We start from the raw sequence: 20493 nt of genomic DNA on the forward strand, positions 1-20493 counted from the left end.
GAGCCATTCCCAAAGCCAACTCTTCAGAGAGGGATTGGACTGGAATAGGGGATGGAAAATGAAACTGGTGAAGAACAAGCTTCTTAGATCAAGTTGACACATGATACTATGTTGGCATCTCCTGTCTGGAGGTGAGATGAGAGGGCAGAGGGGGCCAGAAGCCACCTGAGTGTACACAAGGAGAGAGAGGGGAGGGAAGTACTGTGCTATCTCATCAGAGGGAGAGCAATTAGGAGTGTATAGCAAAGTGTATGCAAATTTTTACATGAGAGACTGACCTGATTTGTAAACTTTCACTTAAAGCACAATAAAAATTAAAAAAAAAAAAAAAAAAAAGGCTAGGGGCCAACTGTGTAATAGACCATCAATTGATCATACGCAAGTCAAGCTGAAGCTGAAGAAAATTAAAACAATTTCAAGAGAGCCAAAGTAGGGCCTTGCGGAAAAAAAAAAAAAAAAACTGATTTGTTCACCCTATAGCTGCTCCCCAGCAATCTCTCCCTGTGATGTTTGCCAGGATGCCCGTACACGCCCCATCAGCATGCTTCTGGCCTGCGGAGGCCTGCTCTGCTCCCCAAGACACATTGTAGAAGTTGGTACACCTAGCATGTGGTGCTTACAGGCTTACCAGCCAGAACCGGGGGCCTACTTCTCTTATTAGCTCCACTCTTTCAGCTCCTGTCTTTTGAAATGAGCACTGCATCAGGCTTTGTGAGTAAATTTTGCTATTACTCCAGAATCTAGCAAAAAAAAAAAAAAAAAAAAAAAACCACTAGAGTTTCACAGGTGAGTGTAATTAAAATATGCCCAGTCTTCTTCATCTGTTCTCTACAGTCTCATTAGAAATTTCACAGCTGTTAGTCAAGGTTGCATAGAGGAACGGTATTTCACCAGAGTACTGCTGAAAACTCATACTCACAACTGCTATCATTTCATACGGTTAGATTTGTTTTAGAGTAATACAGTCTCTGTCTTCACCAGCCACTCCTTGGAAACCACTCCTATGGGGCAGTTCTACTCTGTCCTATAGGGTTGCCACGAGTTGGAACCAACTCGATGGCAGCAGGTTTGGCTTTTGGTTTGTCTTCATCAAGCATCATCTGCTCTGGTTTCAAACAGCATCCCAATCCTTCACTTGACAAACACATGAAACAGGAAAGGAAAACCACATCTCCTGACTGGAACCATTTCATTTTGGATTGTTACACAAGGTTGGCAGCATTTTTCTGCTTTCAGCCTAAAGACGACAGCATGTGTACTGTAAAATAGTTTGTATTCCAAAGGTCACTTTTCCCTCTGAAGTCTAGCAAATGAGTGCTCTGGAGAATACTACAGGTTTCGTACTCCTCAGCCCATTGAACTGCAGTCTTAATTCAAAGAGGGTGTCCCATCTGTGGTGAAGAAGAGCAGAAAGGCCTCCCACACAAAAGAAGTCCTTTGTTTGCTGTCAGAATTTTTCAGATAACTAAATGATCAAGTCTCCTGGGCTGTTTTCCAGAAAAGCAAGTCTGGCGGTACCCCACAGCCAAGATGTAGTCAGCCTGTCTCTGCTAGAGAGGCTGCCTCTTTAGCTTAAAATTTGCCAGCGGCTTTTCCACTTGGGGTCTCCTGCAATCCAGGGATGAATTGGAAAAAAAAAAAAAATTCCGATTTCCTCTTGCTCCCAGTCACATGACCAACAACTCCCTCCTGGCATGGTAGCAAAAACGCTAACAACCGAAAGGGTGGCTCAGCCCGATGAGCCAGCTCCTCACGTCCTGCAGGACACACGTGGTCTGTGAGCGCACTGGCTTTTCTCCAAGCCCCTCCTTGTTCTCCCACGTCTCCTAGGAGATCTTAAGCCTCAGCTCAAGGTGTAAATTTCAACACTCAAAACACTCCCTCCACGGCATGTATAACGCGTTTTTAAACTTGAAAATTTTACAGTAACTACTGAGAATTAGAACGCCACCTTTAGCAAGCAAACACATCCCGCAGTGCTCCAGGCTGGGGTTGTCACGTGAGACACAGCGACCTCCCCGCACTCCCCAGCTGGGAAGCCAATGGGATGCCGGCCGAGCCGTTGCCATGGCTACACTGTGTGTAGGGGCCTGACGCCCGCCCTGCGCGCCCCAGCCCTCAGCCAATCGGCGGCCCGCCTAGCTGTTGCCATGGCCACACTGTGTCAGGGCCGCGCGCCGAGCTCCTGCCCAGCCGCCGGGGCCAGCCAGGCTGCCGCAGACCCAAGACGCCCGAGGGTCCCAGCAGTGCGCGCCGAGACACCGACCACGGCCAGATTCCCTGAGCGCCCAGCATGAACGGCAAGAAGCTGCAGAAGTTAACGGACAGCTTAACTAAAAATTGCAAACATTGTAAGTAAGAAGCAAGTGCTGGGCAGATAGAGGCTACTGGACCAGGTCCGACCACGTGCTAATGCCCGCTACTTCCCGCCTCCAGAGTCTGTGTGACGTTGGAGCCCCTTCCAGCTGCTGCCTTTCTGCACTCCACCCCTGATTAGAAGTCTGGCAGGGAATCCCGGGGTTGTAGTCCTTTGGGACAGGCGCCCACACCCAGGATGCTCAGGATCGTTAAGGGCCAGTGTTCGGACAGCTCACTACACTCCCACGTGTGCACTTCCTTTCTTCTCAAACTCAGTCCTTATTTTTACCTTCTAGAAAAGTGATTTCTATGCCCAGGAGACATGCTCAGACAGAGATGTAAAATAAGTACATAAGACCACCAGGCTTAAGAACGGTATCGCAACAGACCTAAACTGTGTACCTCACCGTACTTTCTAGCTCTTTTTAGAGGAAATACACCTGCAGAGTCCAAGTCCTGAGAGCTTAGCAAGCAAATCATACAGAAATTGGCTGTTAATGTCTGACAATTTTTAGGAAAGAAGAGTTAAGGTGGCACAGAAAACTACCTCACAGCAAGATGTTTGGAAACCAAAGAGATGAACAAAGCTAAATGCATAATAAGGAATCTGTTCCCAACTCTAGACTTCCATTTTCCAGTTGCTGGTGGGGCTGAAAGGTAAAGGAAGCTGGCAGGTGACAAAGGTGCTTATTAAAGGTAAAAGGAGGTCCTAGAACTTCATAGGAAACTGCAGGATTATACTCAGACTGAAAAACAAGTCTTCTGAAGGGCAGGAATGCCATGAATATGGCTTAGATGAGGAATATGTTGTCTGGTGAGCAAGCTTCTAAATTATGTGCTGATTGCAAAATACTTGAGGAAACAGGAGTAGCCATGATCCCAAGTTTTAGTGTAGTTCTAGAGATTACAGGATCCAGTGCCTTCTAATCATCGTATCTAATGTAATGAGTGTGATTACTCCTAGTGGGGTGGTACTGTAAAAGGGTGTACAAGCATTTTATGCTTCTTAGAAAAAAGGCACCCTGTAACTTAAGGCATTCTTATGATTATTATAATCCGATGAGGGTTTTTTGTTGTTGTTGTTGTTGTTATTGTTCTGCCCTGTTGCTGTTTTCCTTAAAATGCTTTCATTTCTGGAAAAAGACCAGATATTCTTAAAACATCTAGTAATCATTTCGAATGAATATTTATAAACAATGCATTAACTACTGTATAAAACACTGAATCTGATTTAGCTCCTGCTGAGTTTATAATATATTGCAAATAGACATTCTGTGAACAATTAAAAGGTGAGTATATTTTAAGAGGTAAGTGAAAATATGGGAGGAAAAAGTCAACTTTTTCAAAGTCTGTCCTTAAATAATTTTTTTAAGTGAGATTTACAAACTTTGATGATTACCAGTTAAATTCCGTAGGGGAAAAAATAGATAAATAACGAAACCCCTTGTCATCGAGTTGATTCCGACTCGTAGTGACCTAATAGGACAGAGTAGAACTGCCTCTTAGAGTTTCCAAAGAGCGTCAGGCAGATTTGAACTGACAATCCTTTGGTTAGCAGCCACAGCACTTAACAACTACGCACCAGAGTTTCCAGATTCCATAAAGGCAGTTACAAATCACGGACAATGTAATAATTCTAAATTTCTATAAATAGGAGACCTTCTCCCAAGTTCAAACTTATTTTTAGTTGCCAGATGATAATGTCATCGAGATGAGATGGATAAATTTTGTATAATCAGGGAAGAAAGGATCTTAATAGATGGCCTCATTAATCCACCATTCTACGAATATGATCCACAAGACACATTTATAATATTCCAAAAAGATGACAATCCATTTTTGAATTTCCCCTAATTTCATTTAGTATTGTATTCTAGAATCTGAGAAACATATCAGCAAGAAGAAGCTTTCTTATGGATAACCTTATAACCATTCAGGTAGTAAAATGATTATAATCATTCAGATTAAGCTAATTTCCTTTCCTTCGTATTTCAGTCAAGGTGGGAAAATGCTGTACTAGCATTTCACAGAGTTAGTACCCCATTCTGCATACAGGCTTTTCTTTCCTAACCATTAACAGTTCTTTTTATATCATAATCATTCATATTTTTCCTATTATTTAATCAGTTTATATGCCAAATCTTTCAGGTTTTTTTTTCCCGTCTAAGTTTTCAGTGCTTCTCCTAAACTGCACTGTCCAAAACCAGAAGTAACACTTGGCCTGGCACAGAGCAGCACCCATGTGGTAAAGTGGTGCCTCTCAGTCCCTATATGCTGTGCCCTTTAACGTGCACAAAGACTCCACTCTTGTTTTTTGAAAACACTCAGCCATAATTTTATCTAGTTTTGAAATAAAATGTTCCCCATCTTCTGCCCATACATCATATTTCATCTCACTTTTGTGTTCTTACTGCCAGGCAATAACCCTCCCTCCACCAGACCCTAAATGGACATTGGCGCACCACCCTTTAAACAATTATGTGTCTGGGGACGTGTGTGTGTGTGTGTGTGTGTGTGTGTGTGTGTGTGTAGAGGCTTTAAATAGAAATTTACTTCCTCCAATTGCATATTAATTTTCAAGTGATCTACAACAGGGTAGTAGAATATACAGTCAAATCCCAAGTTATGAATTTATGTACAGCCTGTAGTTACAAACCAACCCCCCAACCCTATCATATTAAAAATTCAACACAGATACAATGATTCTCAGTAATAAACAGGCTCTAATTTGCGACACATGAAAACATTATTATTATCACTGTATTATTATTTTAAAGATGTTTTAGTGTATCTAGAAGTGTTTCTTGAATTTTTTTTTAATGCATAGAAAGGTATACTATATACTATATACCAAGACAAACATTTGGCTGACGTTAGATACAAACTGTACCTAACTGTTCATAAAAAATTAAAAAAATAAAAAAAAACTGTTCATACTCACATACAAATCTGACTTAAAGACAGACTTAGGAATGGAGCTCCTTCGTTGGTTTTTAGTCTTTACAGAAGCAGACTGCCACATCTTTCTCCCCAGGAACATCTGGTGAGTTCAAACCACTGACCTTTTGATTAGCAGCAGAGTGCTTTAACCATTGCACCAAAACTCTATGGAGCAGTTCTGTTCTGTCCTACACGATCGCTATGAGTTGGAATCGACTGTACAGCAATGGGTTTTTGGTTTTAACTGAAATGAAAAACGTTGCCTGGTTTTCGGGAGCCTGGTATCCATTTCCAGAGAAAAGGAGTTTAGCATATAGTTAAGTTGTAAATCTCATTAATGCCTTTAGTCAAAATGCTAAAAAGGGACATTACTATTCTTTAGAGAACTCTGTCTTATTTTGAAACAGACATCTACCCACCTTGTATATTTTAAGATCTGCTCCTGCAATCATTTATGTCAGTAACGTGGCTAATATTATTTTCATTATTCCTAAACATGACTGAACTTACATCTGTTTAATATTCAGCTCTTATTTTAGTGCATACTGTAGCATTGGCCATCCTCTATAAGAGTCATAAACCTCAAAACAGGAGAGTCTTCTGAGGACAACCCCACATTTGATGTGTTTGATGTTGTTTGCCAGTAACCTCCTTAATCCTGAATACAAGTTGGAACTTAATGATAAGATGCATTTTTGCTGTATCTCAGTTCTGTTCTTCTGCAGTTAATACGTATGAAGTGAACTGCCTAGTCAATCTCTTTTATACCTTGGTGGGAGATGTCGTAGAGAGGCCTGGTACCGTCATTGGACTGGATCGGAATGCATTCCGAAATATCTTGCATATGACATTTGGAATGACAGATGACATGATTATGGACAGAGGTGAGAAGACACGAAAGAATCAAAGAGGCCAGACCCAGCCGTAACTGAGAAAGGAGGTTGGAGTTGGGACATAGTCCTGGCGGGACATGTAATGCTCTGCATTTCCAATTTCACTTGAATATAAAAATGTGACTTTGCATAGATCATAAGGAACAATAAAATCCACTCTATATATTTAAGAAGAGGGCAATGGCAGGCTAAATAACTAGGCTTCCCTTACTTTATATCAGAAAATCAAAAACAGTTATATTTCTTAGTAACATAATAGTAATTGGAATGGTTTTAAAGGAGATTTAAAATTCTTTACATCATAGAAAGCATTTCCATATGAATTAAAATATTATCCATCTGTTACATAATATCATTATTTTTCTCAAGTACCAAAATAAAAAGTATATATTTTATATTAATTAATGTTACTATTACTTTATTTAGATATTTTAATTACTAATATATTTGAATGTTCAGGATTTTCTTTACTCCCACAAAATATGAAGATAAAATGTTAAAGTTTAAATAAAAGAGTTTCCCGATATCATGATGCCTTATTTTCCCCCCTTTTTAAATGAGGACCTTGAACCATGGGATCCCAAAATTCTAGATTTTGATGAGAGAAGTACCAACACAGGTCCATTCCTGAGAGTGAAAATGCATCACAAGTGTGACACCGCACCTCTCTCTCATTAGTGTTCCGAGGTTTTGATAAAGATAACGACGGCTGTGTCAGCGTAGCAGAGTGGATTAATGGATTATCACTGTTCCTTCGAGGGTCTTTGGAAGAAAAAATGAAATGTAAGATTTCAGGTTATCCCACATCAGGCGAATGATTTTGTTTGTCCATCCTAGTTAACATATCTCAAGATTTTTAAATCAGCCAGTGAGGTGGGCAGGTTTGTTTGTTTGCTTGTTTTAATGCCCATTACCGCTTGTACCAAGTGAATTCAAGTCAATGAAAAGAGATGAATAAAAAATTAGTAAAAAGGAAAATCAAGAGATTCTGAGGAGTAATTCATGCCAAGCAAGACTGCGCAGGCATATACTACACATGCTAACTATGTACGTATGTTTTTAAGTATTAAGCATTTTACATACTTCTTTATTTGAATTGTGACCATAAAACCAGGGAACATTGATTCAAGTATTCAGATTCTTAATTAATCAATTATTAACTCTAATTGACTCTTTAAGAATTCCATTCCAATTGATTTCCCTAGAGTTTCAAGATGGAAATGTCCGTGTAATTGTTCACTGGCATGCTTTTTCATAGCCACATGTAAGGAAAAGGAAACCTAGTCCAAAGATTGTTGAGTATATTCCACTAGCATATCTGAAGCCCTTACTATGGAAGTGAGATTGCTCTGAGTCCCATGGGGTTGATAAAAGCATCAACAATATAGACCTTGGCCTTGAAAACTTTTTCAGAGTAAATGTTACCTTGGTGATAGTATCAAATATATATATATATATATATATATATATATACATATATATCTTTTTTTTTTTTAAAGATTGCTTTGAAGTATTTGATTTGAATGGAGATGGATTCATTTCAAAGGAGGAAATGTTTCACATGTTGAAGAATAGCCTGCTCAAACAGCCATCTGAAGAAGATCCTGATGAGGGAATTAAAGATTTGGTTGAAATAACACTTAAGAAAATGGTAAACATGATAAATTAGGGTTTATATTGAAATTGACGGGCCAGATATGGCATAGAAATAAGAATTAAAATTGCAACCATGATCATATTCCTGCTTGGTGAAATAAAACACTTGAGCACTGTTTTTTTATTATAATATTAAAAGTTCTTTCCATTTCACTATTTAATCTCTTCTTTTCCTGTCTCCTGCTATTAACGCTTTACTTTGAAAAGAGAGCTTATGCTTCAGGATAAGTATTTTTTAACATGTTGACAAGCATATGGCTTGTCCCCCTCCAGGACCATGACCATGATGGGAAGCTGTCTTTTGCAGACTATGAACAAGCTGTAAGAGAAGAGACTCTTCTGCTGGAAGCTTTTGGACCATGTTTACCTGATCCAAAGGTACTTTCACTGAACCATGACCAAAATATAAACTAGGACAAACAACCCAGGACTTCTTGGCTGATGAGTGGTGGATCAGATGAATAAAGTTCACCCACAGAGAATTGCTTCTAAATATGGAAAGCCTATTGATGAGGAACCTACCTGTTCTTTTCACAGTACTAGTGTAGCCCATTGCTTTTTTCTCCATTTATTAACTGATTTATACATGTAAGACACAATGAATCTGTATTAGAAGAGCACTCAGTATGGGATGCAATTGGTGATGAGGCTGGACACGCATAGAAGAACCAAGTCCTGTGGAGCTAGGTGGCAGGATTTTGTCTTGAAGGTGATGAGGATTCATTGAAATATTTTAAGCAGTGATGTGGTATGTAAATATTACCACAGTGGTTAAGTGCTCAGCTGCTGACCGAAAGGTTGGCGGTTAGAACCCAGCAGCTGTTCCATGGGAGAAAGATGTGACAGTCTGTTTATGGAAAGATTACAGCCTTGGAAACTCTATGGGGCATTTCTACTGTCCTATAGGGTTGCTATGAGTTGGAATCAACTGGACAGCAGCAGGTTTGGTTTTGGTTTTGGTTTTAGACCATGTTCCCACCTGCCAACTCAATATGCCCACTCAGATGTCTTGAACAAACTCTTTGTTTTCTGCAACCCTGTCCCTTTCTGTTCCTTCTCTGCCTCAATAAATGGCACCCCATACACCCTGGTGTTCACTGAGAAACCAAGAAGTCCTACGCAGTTACTCTCTGGTAGTGCTGCTAGCTTCTCCTTTAAAACAGGTCCTGAACATGGCTCTTCCTCACACATCTATTGGCCACTGTCACCTAGATCAGTAGCATATATCAGTAGCTTTCTTACTTCCACTGTCATCTCCTCTTCTGGCTGTTCTCCACGATGTCCAGTATATTTTTGAAAACGCATGTCCAAGCATGGCCCTCCTTTGCTTGAAGCTCTTCAGTGGGGTTCTAAAGTCCGTGCATTAGCTATTCCTCTTTCTCTAGGCTCCTCTCTGCCTCCCATTCTTTCTTGCCACTGGAGCTACACCTGCCATCCCGTGGTGTTCTCAGACCACTGAGCCTGTTGCCCCTCAGTACCTCTGCTTTGAATGCTCTTTCCCCAGGCCTTTTCAAGCCTCAGTCTTTCCCTTCTTTCACTTCTTTGCTGTGTCATTCTGACTTTATTAACTACCCCTCTTTCTCTATCCCCTAATCCTGCTTTATTTTATTTACAGTATTTATCATTACCCAGAATGATAATTTACTCATTTGCTCATTGTCTGTCTCACCACTCAGATGTTGGTCCCCTGAGGAACTCTTCCTTTGTTCATGGTCATTTCCCCATATACTGTGCCTATCACATGGCAGGTGCCTAATAAATGTTGAATGAATGAATTTCAGAAGTAACCAGTGGAGAGCTCTGGATCTTTCTCCTTCCAGTTACACAGAAACTACTTTATCATTTACTTTTACTTTTTACCCTCTATCTTCAACCTCCCTCCTCTCTGCTGACACCTTTCTATCAGAACTTAAGCAGATTCAAACCTGTCCCACCTTGAAAGAAAGGAGGAGGAAAGATAAGAGAGAATTTACCTTAATTCCATACCTCCTCCTATTTCCTGCCCAATGACTTTCTTTCACAGTCAAGTTTCCTGAAAGAATTGTCTAGATTTACAGCCTACCATACTGTTCGGCTTTGTCCCATCTACCTTGTTAATGAATCTTATGGACAATCTTGGTTTCTTGTCTTTCTGGACTATATCCTTTCTCAGCCTGGCTCTCAGTCTGGCTTCTCCTCCAGGAAGCATGCTCCAGGCCATTCCCTGGCTTGGCAGTGACTCCAGAGCTCACTTGATGCTCATTCAAGAGCAGCGCTCATTGCCCTGCAGTGTTCTCGCCAGTCTCTGGCTCATCTCCTTCATTAGACTGGAGACTTTAGAGGGCTGGGTCTTTGTGCTCTTTTTCATCTTTGTGTCCCAGAAGCATGAATACAGCTCAGAATATAGTCAGCCCTGACTATACGTATTCCAAGCACCATGTGAGTGAAAATCAGAAGCACTTGAGTTCCACACTCCGTGGGTTATGTCTCTTCACAAACATTAAGGAGACATGTAGACATTTTGTTTTGTTTTACCTTTGTTGGAAGTCTATACTAATTTGACCACTTCTATTTTACAGAGCCAGATGGAATTTGAAGCCCAAGTATTCAAAGATCCACATGAATTCAATTATGACATGTGAACATCTAAATGTCTGTGTCGTCTCAAGAGAGTAAAAAAGGCGCATCCATATTGTTTATTTTTTCTACGTAGCTAAGGATGATGTCAAATTGTATGTTTGGCTGGGGGCAGGAGGGGGACTGACACATTCCATTTAATTTTGGTGTAAGGTGCAAGTAAAATAGATGGAAGACAAGAAGTTCCTTGTTAGATCATGGTTGATTTGTCAAGATGAGTTAACATTTCTATAGTTATTTTATCACATAGACTATCTGTGGAAGCACATGATTATCCTAAAACATTTGGATTAATGAACAGAGATTAGATAATCATGAATTATTAATATAAAGATTCCTCATGTCAGAACAATTCTGAATATACATTTTTAAAAATCATTGAAAATACTGAATTCCCTGGTGGAAGAAAATAAATGGAATACATGTCTAATTGCCTCCATGAACAACTGCCTCCTTTGCTATGAGACCTGAAGAACTGGATTGTGCCCAGCTACCATTACTGAACATTTAGATCAAAGATTCTATAGAAGAATCCTGATCAAAAGGGGGAAATGAAGAACAGAATTTCAAATTATCATGGAATCTAGACTTTCTGGAACCCTTGAGGCTGGACAACTCCCTGAATCTATTCCCTGAAGAAATCTGTAAACCTTGAACCAAAGCTATTCTCTGAAGTTATCTTTGAGTTTATCCTAATTAGAAAAGAAGTATACTCTTTTAAAGAATTATCTGTATGTGATCAAGTTGACACAGTGATATAAATTATATATGATAAGCTTAGGGGGCAGTGATTTTGTGTTAATGGTGGTGAAATAGTTTGGAAAAAGTTGTGGAGAAAGGTGACACAGCTTGAAGAGTGTTACCAGTGTCACTGAATAGTATATATAGAAATTGTTGAAGCAGCAGTATGTTTTGTTGTGTATATTTTCACCAAAAATAAAAGAAAAAGAAAGAAACTAATGAATTCCCTTTGAAGCAATAAATAAGATGGCACCAAGAGAATAAGGAGCATTGTCATTTGGCAAGCATTTATTAAACACCTTTGTGTCAGGTACTGATGGAGACACAGAGAGATGAAAGATACATGGAGCCTATGTTAATATACTTTATATTATCATTATTTGAAGTTACTAGATTGTGAGCTCCTGAGGTCAGGGATTTTATTCTCAGACATTTTTACATGTTCATAGCATTGGTACATTTCTCTGCACATAATGGGCCCTTGATAAATACCGCAGATTGGATTAACAAGGGAAAAGTGCCACGAGATAAATGCCAGCTCTCAGCATGCAGAGGAAGAGCAATGTTCTCTTCTGTTTTTTAAGATTAGTGGAAGGAACCCTGGTGGCGCAATGGTTAAGCACTCAGCTGCTAACCGAAAGGTTGGCAGTTAGCACCCTGCAAAGATTACAGCCTAGGAAACCCAATGGGGGCAGCTCTACTCTGTCATATAGGGTCGCTCTGAGTCATAGATGTGACTCAACAGCACACACAACAACAACAAAGATTACTAGGTGATTCACAGCACAGCTTCCAGATTAGCTCTGGAGCCATTTCAAACTCCCATACCCCAGTAGCTCCTCCTACCTGTGCTGACTCCCCAGGTGGCTCAGCCGGGCTCACCTGAGTGACAGCGCTTCCTGCACTCCACTGGGATCTCAACATACTGCTTTACTTTTCCCCACCAGACTTTGTCTCCCAAAGACACTGGCCTCCATCTCTGCATCTGATAGCTACTAATGCAATGCTCATCAAATGAAAGAACTAGACAGACAAGATCCAGTTACATTCTTACGTGTTACTTTCGCTTCTTTAGAAAACATGTCTTTAAGCAACAGAGAGAAGTCTTTTACCAATAGCTGTTTTGTCCATATATTTTGACCAAACTTGAAGGCTACTTGAGGTATTAAATTCCTTTTCGTACTATATAAGTTTAAGCAAAACAGTAAATTGTGTGAAAGAATGGGCTATTACAAATGAATAGAAAAAACAGTATCATGAAATAAAATATTTTACTGCCAAATATTATTTTTAATTATAGATTCTTATATACATGAGCTTTGCCATAATGTTCTTACCTGCAAGTAAAAAAAAACAAAAACAAAACCCATTGCCGTCGAGTCAATTCTGACTCATAGTGACCCTATAGGACAGAGTAGAACTGCCCCATACGGTTTCCAAGGAGCACCTGGTGGATTCGAACTGCTGACCTTTGGGTTAGCAGCCGTAGCTCTTAACAACTATGCTACCAGGGTTTCCTGCCTGCAAGTAGGCATAAATAATGCATCACACAATGCTTTTAACTTTTTTAAATTGTCTTTTTCTGATTATAAAGTAATAAATGTTCACTTAAGAATATTTGAGAAGTTTTAAAAAAAAAACAGTTGCCGTCAAGTCGATTCTGACTCATAGCGGCCCTATAGGACACAGTAGAACTGCCCCATAGAGTTTCCAAGGAACGCCCGGTGGATTCAAACTGCCGACCTTTTGGTTAGCAGCCATAGCACTTAACCACTATGTCACCACAGTTTCCTTGAGAAGTTTAGGAAATTAAAAATTAATAAATGTTGGCTAATGTTGATTAATATTCTGGTATATAGTCTTTCAAGCTTTTATAGCCATTTGTGAGTATACCCATATTTTTGTAAGATGGGGTCACACTGAAAATACTCTTGAAAACTGCTCTTTTATTTAGCAGTATCTCATGAATGGAGCCCTGGTGGCACAGGGATTAGGAGCTATGGCTGCTAACCAAAAGATCAGCAGTTCAAATCCACCAGCTGCTCCTTGGAAACCCTATGGGGCAGCTCTACTCTGTCCTATAGGGTTGCTGTGAATTGAAATCGACTTGACAGCAACAGGTTTGGTTTGGTTGTTGGTTTATCTCATGAACGTTTTCTCAAATCATGAAATATATGTCTGTCACCCAGCTTGTAAGGGCTGCCTGGTGTCTGATCATTCATATTTTATTAAACCATTTCCCTACCAGTGAATTTTATAACCCTTTCAAGACTCAATTATTTTCTGCTTTGAATTTTTTGTTGATACCATGTGTTTTCATTAATGGAGTGCATTCTGAATCATTGAGTGTATCTGAATTTTTGATAGGTACTATGGATTGTTTTCTTTCCTCATCCCACCTCAGAGTCCAGAGGGATATATGGTCTCACTAATTCTACCCCCCCAGACATATGTGTCTAAAAACTTTTTATCAAAATCCATATTTTTCATACCAAAACCATTGATTCAGAACCACCCCATACAACACCCTGTAAAAACAGTAATTTCCAGTACATGCCCAATTTTTCCATTTCAAACTCATACAGGTCCCACCTGCAAGCAGCATGCATTGTCAGTGGGAGAGCAATTTCCCAATAAACCCCTGAGGTATAAAATATAAGCAGGAAACCATATATCCCAACAATCGTGAAAAGGTTATGTTGTTGCCACATTTCTGCTATTATAAATAATTTCAGAAGTGAGCATCATGTGACTAAATGTTTTCACATGCGTTGGTGCCAACCAGTGCAGGTAAATGTGCACAAGTAGGATTGTTGGCCCAGAGGTCATGCGTGTTTTTGAGATTTTTGGTGCATGTTGAGAGATTACTCTCCAAAAAGGTCCTACTGAGTGAACTGCTGGGCCCAAAGTATGGGATTGCTCAGTCACCTTCCCTAAAGCACACGTCCTTTTAACATCATCATTGAACAATATTTTAATATGTCATTTAAAGAGCTATTTTTATGCATCTATACCCATACTTTTTATCGTATGCTGATCATATATTCACCTCTATGTGACTAATCCTGTTTTGACTTAGCATTCTTTGAACCAAAAAATTATTAAAAAAAAAAAAAAAACTGCTGAATAATCTTAATGAAACTTGGGCTGGTGAGGGTACTTCGACTATAAGAACTCATAAGCTCTATTCAAGTGCTTCCCCCACATATACATGGAATGTAACCCCTCTGCTATTACTCCTCATGATCTGCTCAAATTAGTTTCCTTTCTATGATTTCTAGATTTCTGAATTCTCTTAATTTCAGTAGTAACAGCGACTCATAAATGATTCTAACACGGAAAATTCACTAAACTTAATAGCAGGGTCAACTAAGTATACTCCAGTACATTTGAGACAGAACTCTCATTCACTCAGTTACTGAGGGAGTGTTTGACATGTAGTAAGTTACTTTTTTTTGTTGTTGTTGTTACTCTTAGCTCTAGGGACCCCTCCACCCCCATCCTGTCCTACTCCTTCTCCCAGTAAGCACAGCCAACCTTGAGGAGAAAAGTCTGCTGTCTTGAGCGCTTGGCTAAGACAAGGGAGGATGGGTTACAATTTGGAGGACTCGAGCACAGTCACCGTCTCAGGTTCCTCAAAGCCGAGGCTCCCTTCCCCTCCCAGCACTCTGTACAGCAAGGTAGAAAGCCAGCCCAGGCCCACATGGAGAGGTGGGCATCAGCCCACAACAACACGGAGAGATTCTGCCCAGAAAACAAGTATGCACCTTTTTTAACTATAGGATTTAAAAACTACCACTGGAAACTGGTAGTCCTGCATTCTTAACCGGTAAATATCTTTGGGTACAAGATTGTACTTGTAAGAAACCAGGCCTGCAATTGCTTGCATCATAAAACCATCCAAAACATTTACTAAGTCCTCACTTTGTGCAAAGCTAGAAGGATTCAGAGAGTCGAAGTCAGCTGGTCCCTGCCCTCTCCTCATCAAAATGTAAAACAATTCTGCACCACGCAAAGGTCATGTCCTCACCCACCACTGTTGGGATTCATGGTGACAGCCCCCCGCCACACACAAAGTCATATCATTTTTCATTAAAGGAGATTGTAAATAGGACTTAAAATAAAGTTGAAATATATGTGGGAATGTTTCCTCTAAGCTTCTGAGCTTCTCTTTAGAGACTTTATCATACCTTGTCCCACATTTTATCTAAATGCTTTCTGTTTACCCCAGAATCACTTCAGAGGTGTGGTACAGAATCAATAGCTAATGGTTAATTCTCACCAGGTGTAATGACCAGAAGGTTGGGAACTGCAGTAGATACATGGAAACAATAAAAGATACACAACAAAATATAAATTTACCGCCCCCCCCCCCCCCCACGTATCACTTGCAGTCTAGCAAACGAAGTTACGTTGGTAACATCAGTGTGAGGCAGAAGTAACACAACTGTCTTTTTTGATATAGTCACTGCCTTCTCCACTAGAGAGAAGCAGATGATCCCTGGGCATGTTTTTTCAGTTTAAGCTACCACTGATGGAGTACATATCAAGTAAAGCAAGCTCCCCCCACCCCCCCCCCACCCTGGTTGTTAGATGTATCTCAAGGAAACACTGTCTCAGCCCCACACAGGAACAAAGGGAAAAGAAATTCAACAGGGAGGCATCCTGAGTAAACCAGGACCCAGGTCTGCAGTTGAGACCTCCTTGGCGAGGTGTCCTGTCCCTATCGTGGTTAGTGGCTAATGGTTCCATTTTGGTAATCTGTGGTTTTCTGTGTATCTCACACCTCCTTTCTAATCTGTCAGGAAAATATTCCTCCCCCTAAGACACACATCTTCTTGTTTATTTTTACCTCCCTCATGCCTGCTTAGCTCTACACTGCCCTATTATGTGGCCCTAGTCAGACTCACAGCGGGCCAGTTCCCAGGGGTGAAAGCTTGTCAGGCAACAGCATTTGAGTAAATAGGTTAAAATAGAGGCCACCTTCCCCTAACCTGAGGTACATTTCTGTCCCCTCCACATCTCCAAACTCTTCATGGGTTGAGGATTCTGAGCAAGGGTCACAACATCTCAGAATCAGGCAACACTGACCATACATGATGGAGAATGGCATTAGAGAAATTTAAAGCAGAATAAGAAGTCCTGTCTCTGCTGTGGATCTGTGGAACCAAGTCATTGCTGTGGATGAAACAGGCAGACAAAGACATTAGTCTGATGGGCTCTCTTGAACCTCCTAGGAAGATTAGCCCCAAATCACAGGGCAGACTAAAGATGAATTAAAACCATTCCCTCCAGTCTTTTTTAATGAGTCCTTCAGAAATACAGTCAGAAAGTGGAATAAAACCATCCTCATAATCTCGGTCATAGGAACTAAGATCTTCTGAGAACTTCTGTGCCAAGGATCATGCTAATCATTCTGCATCCAAAATTTCTCAAAACTATTCTAAGAGGTAAATACTATTACTGAGGAAGCGGGTTTAGGGAAATCAAGAGACTTTCTCAGTGTTTCAAACTGGTGAGAAGCAAAGCCAAGATTCAGACCTTAACACCAAAGACTTTACAACAATATCTATTTTTCCTACCATATATTTCCATGAGGCTAGGAGTACTTGAATGCCTCCAGAATCCTGGAGAATCTTCCAGTGGAATCTTCAAGGCTCTGAATCTTATAAGCAGATGGTGGCTGCTCTATAATTCCCATGTGCCATGAGTGAATTCAGAAACACCTATCTTATGTACTCTTCTAAACTGAATGCACCCTGGGATTTTCTCTGTTTAGGTGAACTTCCCAATTTGGAATGAAAGATTTTCATTTTTGGCCACCAATACAAATCTGGACACCAGGCCTTGTCATGGAGACGTCAAGATTAGTGAAGACAGATAGAAAAAGTCAGATGAATGTCAAAGACCATGGTAGGATGCAGGAGAAGCAAAGACTGCTGCTTTGTGAGGAGAAAGGCTTGGACTTCTCCAATGTAAAAGGACAAAGAATGTTTCTCTGGGTCATCTGGGAGGTGTCAGAGAACAATGTTTGTCTGGAGAATAAGAAGTGGATGCCAATGGTAAGAAGCTTTGTGATCAAGAGGCAAAAATGAGAAATTATGATGTGGCACTATGTGCCAGTAATAAGCCCCAGGATGCACAACCAGTCAGTCAATGCTCTAACATGGATCTGAGACTTGTGTCAATCTGTGGCCTCTTAACCACATTGTATCCCTGATGGACTTTTATTGTCACACGATATCACATGATATGGGGTAAGTCCCATGAACTCTGAAAATCTGGTGTAAGTGAAAAGTGATTTATAGACAGGTAAGACACAGATTTATTATCCAAGCTCTGATAATATTGAGAGTGTACTCTGGGGTTGTCCTAGGCCAACCAGGACTTCTGGCCGCCCTTCTTACTTCACATTTACTCCACAAATGCGAGATTCCATTATCTCCTATAAACTGGGAATAATACCTGCTCTCTCTCCCTTCACCCCCCAGAGGTTTGTAAAGATAGAGTGAGGTAGTATCTGTGGCACCATTCATACACTGTAAAGTGTAATATAAATGCACAGGTAAGCATGCAAGTGCAGCAGGCAGTGAGCAGCATGCCCTGTCTGGGGGGCTGCTTGGACCCTTTGCAGGAGTTCACGTGGAGTGACAAAAGGGCGAGAGTGTGGAAATAAATAAAGGAGTCCAGCAGCCTGGAAAGAAGCAATCCTGGCTTCTGCTTTGGGACTAAACAAGTGACATTGTTTAAGTCACTCACCAGGGCTAAGGAGGCAAAAAGATCTCTCTAAAATATCTTCAATACCTGGATGAAAATAGAGGAAAAACTCTCAAGAAACCATGATAGAACTTGAATATAAATTGGCCTTAGAATTGTCATAAACATGGCACTCTTGGAATTAGTGAATTACCACCCCTCTCACTAACATGCACACACACACACATCACCCTCACAATAAACTCAAAACACACATATGCAAATATGGTAGTTTTTCGCATTCAGCAGGTGCTTTAGAGTTCGTTGCGTTTCTCTCTCATTCATCAAGATACCACTAATTCTAAAGCAATAGGCACCATGACTACTGAATATAAAGAGGATGATAAGAAACCCTTCATTCATGATTTTGATTACCACATTCAAGACTTACTGTGTATGTGGCGCTGGCTTTAATGTGCTGAAACATCAAAGAGAAATTAATGGAATGTGTGATTTTTATGAATGCTTAGAAGTTTAAAACTCTGCTGAGTAAACATGAACATGCATCCAAGCCACGTGAGTTCCTTCTAGCCAAGTTCATACAGGGGTCTATTTGCTGTGTTCCTGAATGGAGTAAAGTAAATTTGACTAAGTACAGAACAGGCTGCTTGCCTCTTTGAATTTCTAAATATTGCTGGGTGCTGTATTTTTATTTCATGTAAATGAAGAAAAGAACATAGTAACTCTAGGAATTCTCGTTCATCATTAACTAGGAAGTGGGTGCATCCTCTTGTTTTTCCAAGGGCCCCCAACATCATCCAGTTTGGATTTATGCAGGATGCATGCTGCCATTACATCCAGTAAGTATAAGCCACCTACTAGGCAATGAAAGGGATGCACAAAGATGAGCATCCTCCCTGCTTTCTAGGGTACATGTGTAGGAACTCAGAGGGGCTGTTGTCTTGGAGAAGAAGACGACAAAGATGAAGGAGAAAGAGAACCTGAAGGCTAAGGAGACCAGGAAGGTGAAAGAGGAGCAGGAGAAGGTAAAGGTGGAAAAGGAGCAGGAGGAAGAGGAAAAAGAAAAAGATTGAGTGGGGGGAAAAAAAATTTCATGCCATGAATTTCTTTTAAACAACACAGAAGTAGAGAGGTAGGTAGGCAGGAGAGCTAAGGGGATGGCTCTTCTCTTTGTCTCCATGGCCACATCATTATAGATAGCCAGGCAGTGGGTGGGGGTGGCAGCCTTGCTTGAAGTGCTGGTGAAGGAGGCGACACAACCACAGGCAGAGCAGGAAGCAGAACACGCTGGGACCTGCAGGACCGTGAGCTCCATGACTGCAAGGCAGAGGCCTGGCCTACAGCAGGTGCAGTCAGCCAGGCCAGTCACCCCGGGAGAAGAAAGCCTGCAGGGAGAGCTGGGACATGTTATGAGGTGCAGAGCCACGCATCGTTGTGAATAGTTGTCCTGTCTTTACCGTTGGCCTGCAAGATTCTGGTTTGCAGTGGGTATGGGCGGCGGGGGACACCAGTGGTTTTGTGGAGTCCCCAGCTCTGGCAGCTTTGATGACAGGGGTGGTCTGCTTCAGAGACAAGGTGACATTGGAGGAGACTGGGTTGCGGGGGAGTAATCTAGAAGGCTGGGTTTGGGCTCCACTGAGAGTGTCCACCAGGAGCAATGACCCAACAGCAGCATCTGCCCCAGGTGCCATAGCTCATGTCTCCTGAGCTGGTTCTCCTCTCTGGGACCTAGGTGACATGCCCCTGGTGTCCACTGGATGGAGAATAGCACTTATACCTTCCTCCAAGCAACACTCCCCTGCTCCCTTGGTCCACAGGAGATCTATTTCCTTTTACCTCTTAGCAGTCTTTGTGGCAGTGGTCCCCTTAGAATGCCAGCCGATGCCCAAGGAGCCAGGAACTTCAGAATGCTGCAGAATCAGCTTTGCATATCCCAGAACCCACACTGAGGGTGCTGGGGAGTTCCTCCTTAAATGACCTCTCAGCCCCTCTCAGGATGTGGAATTGGAACCCGTTTTGAAAATAAGCAACCACTGTACTGGATGGAAATGGGGTAAGAGTTGGGAGTGTGTGTCTTGTGTGAGCTCTGAGTACTTGGCCCTGGGACTGCCACCCTATTCAAGAGGGGCTATTATAGACGCAAGGAGCCAGGAAATGGGGAGTATGAGGGAACTTCAAATTAGTAGCTTTTAAAGCTTCACACCAGGGTACAGAAATCACTTGAGCAAAGGCTATGAGCAAAGGGGCAAGGACACGAGGTGAGAAATGCGATATGCTTGGATGTTGAATTTCAGGAAAAGACCCAGTGGGGCCAGAAAATGGCAGGGATGCTCAAGTGGACAGCGGGGTCCATTCAAATGGCCCTCTAAAAGCAGTTGGCCTGGCACAGGGGACTCCACATGGACAGGGGTGGAGGGCAGAGGGACACTGTGCAGAGAAAGCTGTGCCGGGTGGGGGAGAGTGGTCGAGAGTGAGGGGGGAGAAGGGACACACCTGTAAGCCCCCAGCAGGGTTAGGGGGACATTTGGTTGGATTTTCCCTGTAACATCCTGTGGCATGGAGCCCCTGATAG

The 20493-nt window shown here is 41.4% G+C and overlaps 1 protein-coding gene across 2 annotated transcripts; it reads left to right on the forward strand.

Annotated features, from left to right (window-relative positions):
* Window positions 1–2228: 2228 nt before the first annotated feature.
* CLXN (calaxin) lies at window positions 2229–11689 on the forward strand. Of its 2 annotated transcripts, XM_003421075.4 has the most exons (6): window positions 2229–2351; window positions 6024–6182; window positions 6870–6974; window positions 7691–7842; window positions 8121–8225; window positions 10406–11689. In XM_003421075.4, exons 1-6 carry the CDS (start codon window positions 2294–2296, stop codon window positions 10466–10468), a joined length of 642 nt encoding a protein of 213 aa, XP_003421123.1. In that variant the 5' UTR covers window positions 2229–2293; the 3' UTR covers window positions 10469–11689. The 2 variants fall into 2 exon arrangements, with proteins under 2 accessions (XP_003421123.1, XP_010598935.1); XM_010600633.3 differs by lacking the exon at window positions 6870–6974 and having other exon boundaries at window positions 10406–11682.
* The last annotated feature ends 8804 nt before the right edge of the window (window positions 11690–20493 follow it).

Source organism: Loxodonta africana, chromosome 14 (genome assembly GCF_030014295.1).
Source record: "Loxodonta africana isolate mLoxAfr1 chromosome 14, mLoxAfr1.hap2, whole genome shotgun sequence".
In the NCBI taxonomy this organism is placed as follows: domain Eukaryota; kingdom Metazoa; phylum Chordata; class Mammalia; order Proboscidea; family Elephantidae; genus Loxodonta; species Loxodonta africana.

Bases quoted from the DNA above. Each gene is read 5' to 3' on its own strand.
- CLXN (XM_003421075.4), top strand. From the start codon at position 2,294: ATGAACGGCAAGAAGCTGCAGAAGTTAACGGACAGCTTAACTAAAAAT. The intron at 2,352-6,023 runs GTAAGTAAGAAG...GTTCTTCTGCAG, and splicing joins AACTAAAAATTGCAAACATT to TTAATACGTATGAAGTGAAC. The intron at 6,975-7,690 runs GTAAGATTTCAG...TTTTTTTTAAAG, and splicing joins TTTGGAAGAAAAAATGAAAT to ATTGCTTTGAAGTATTTGAT.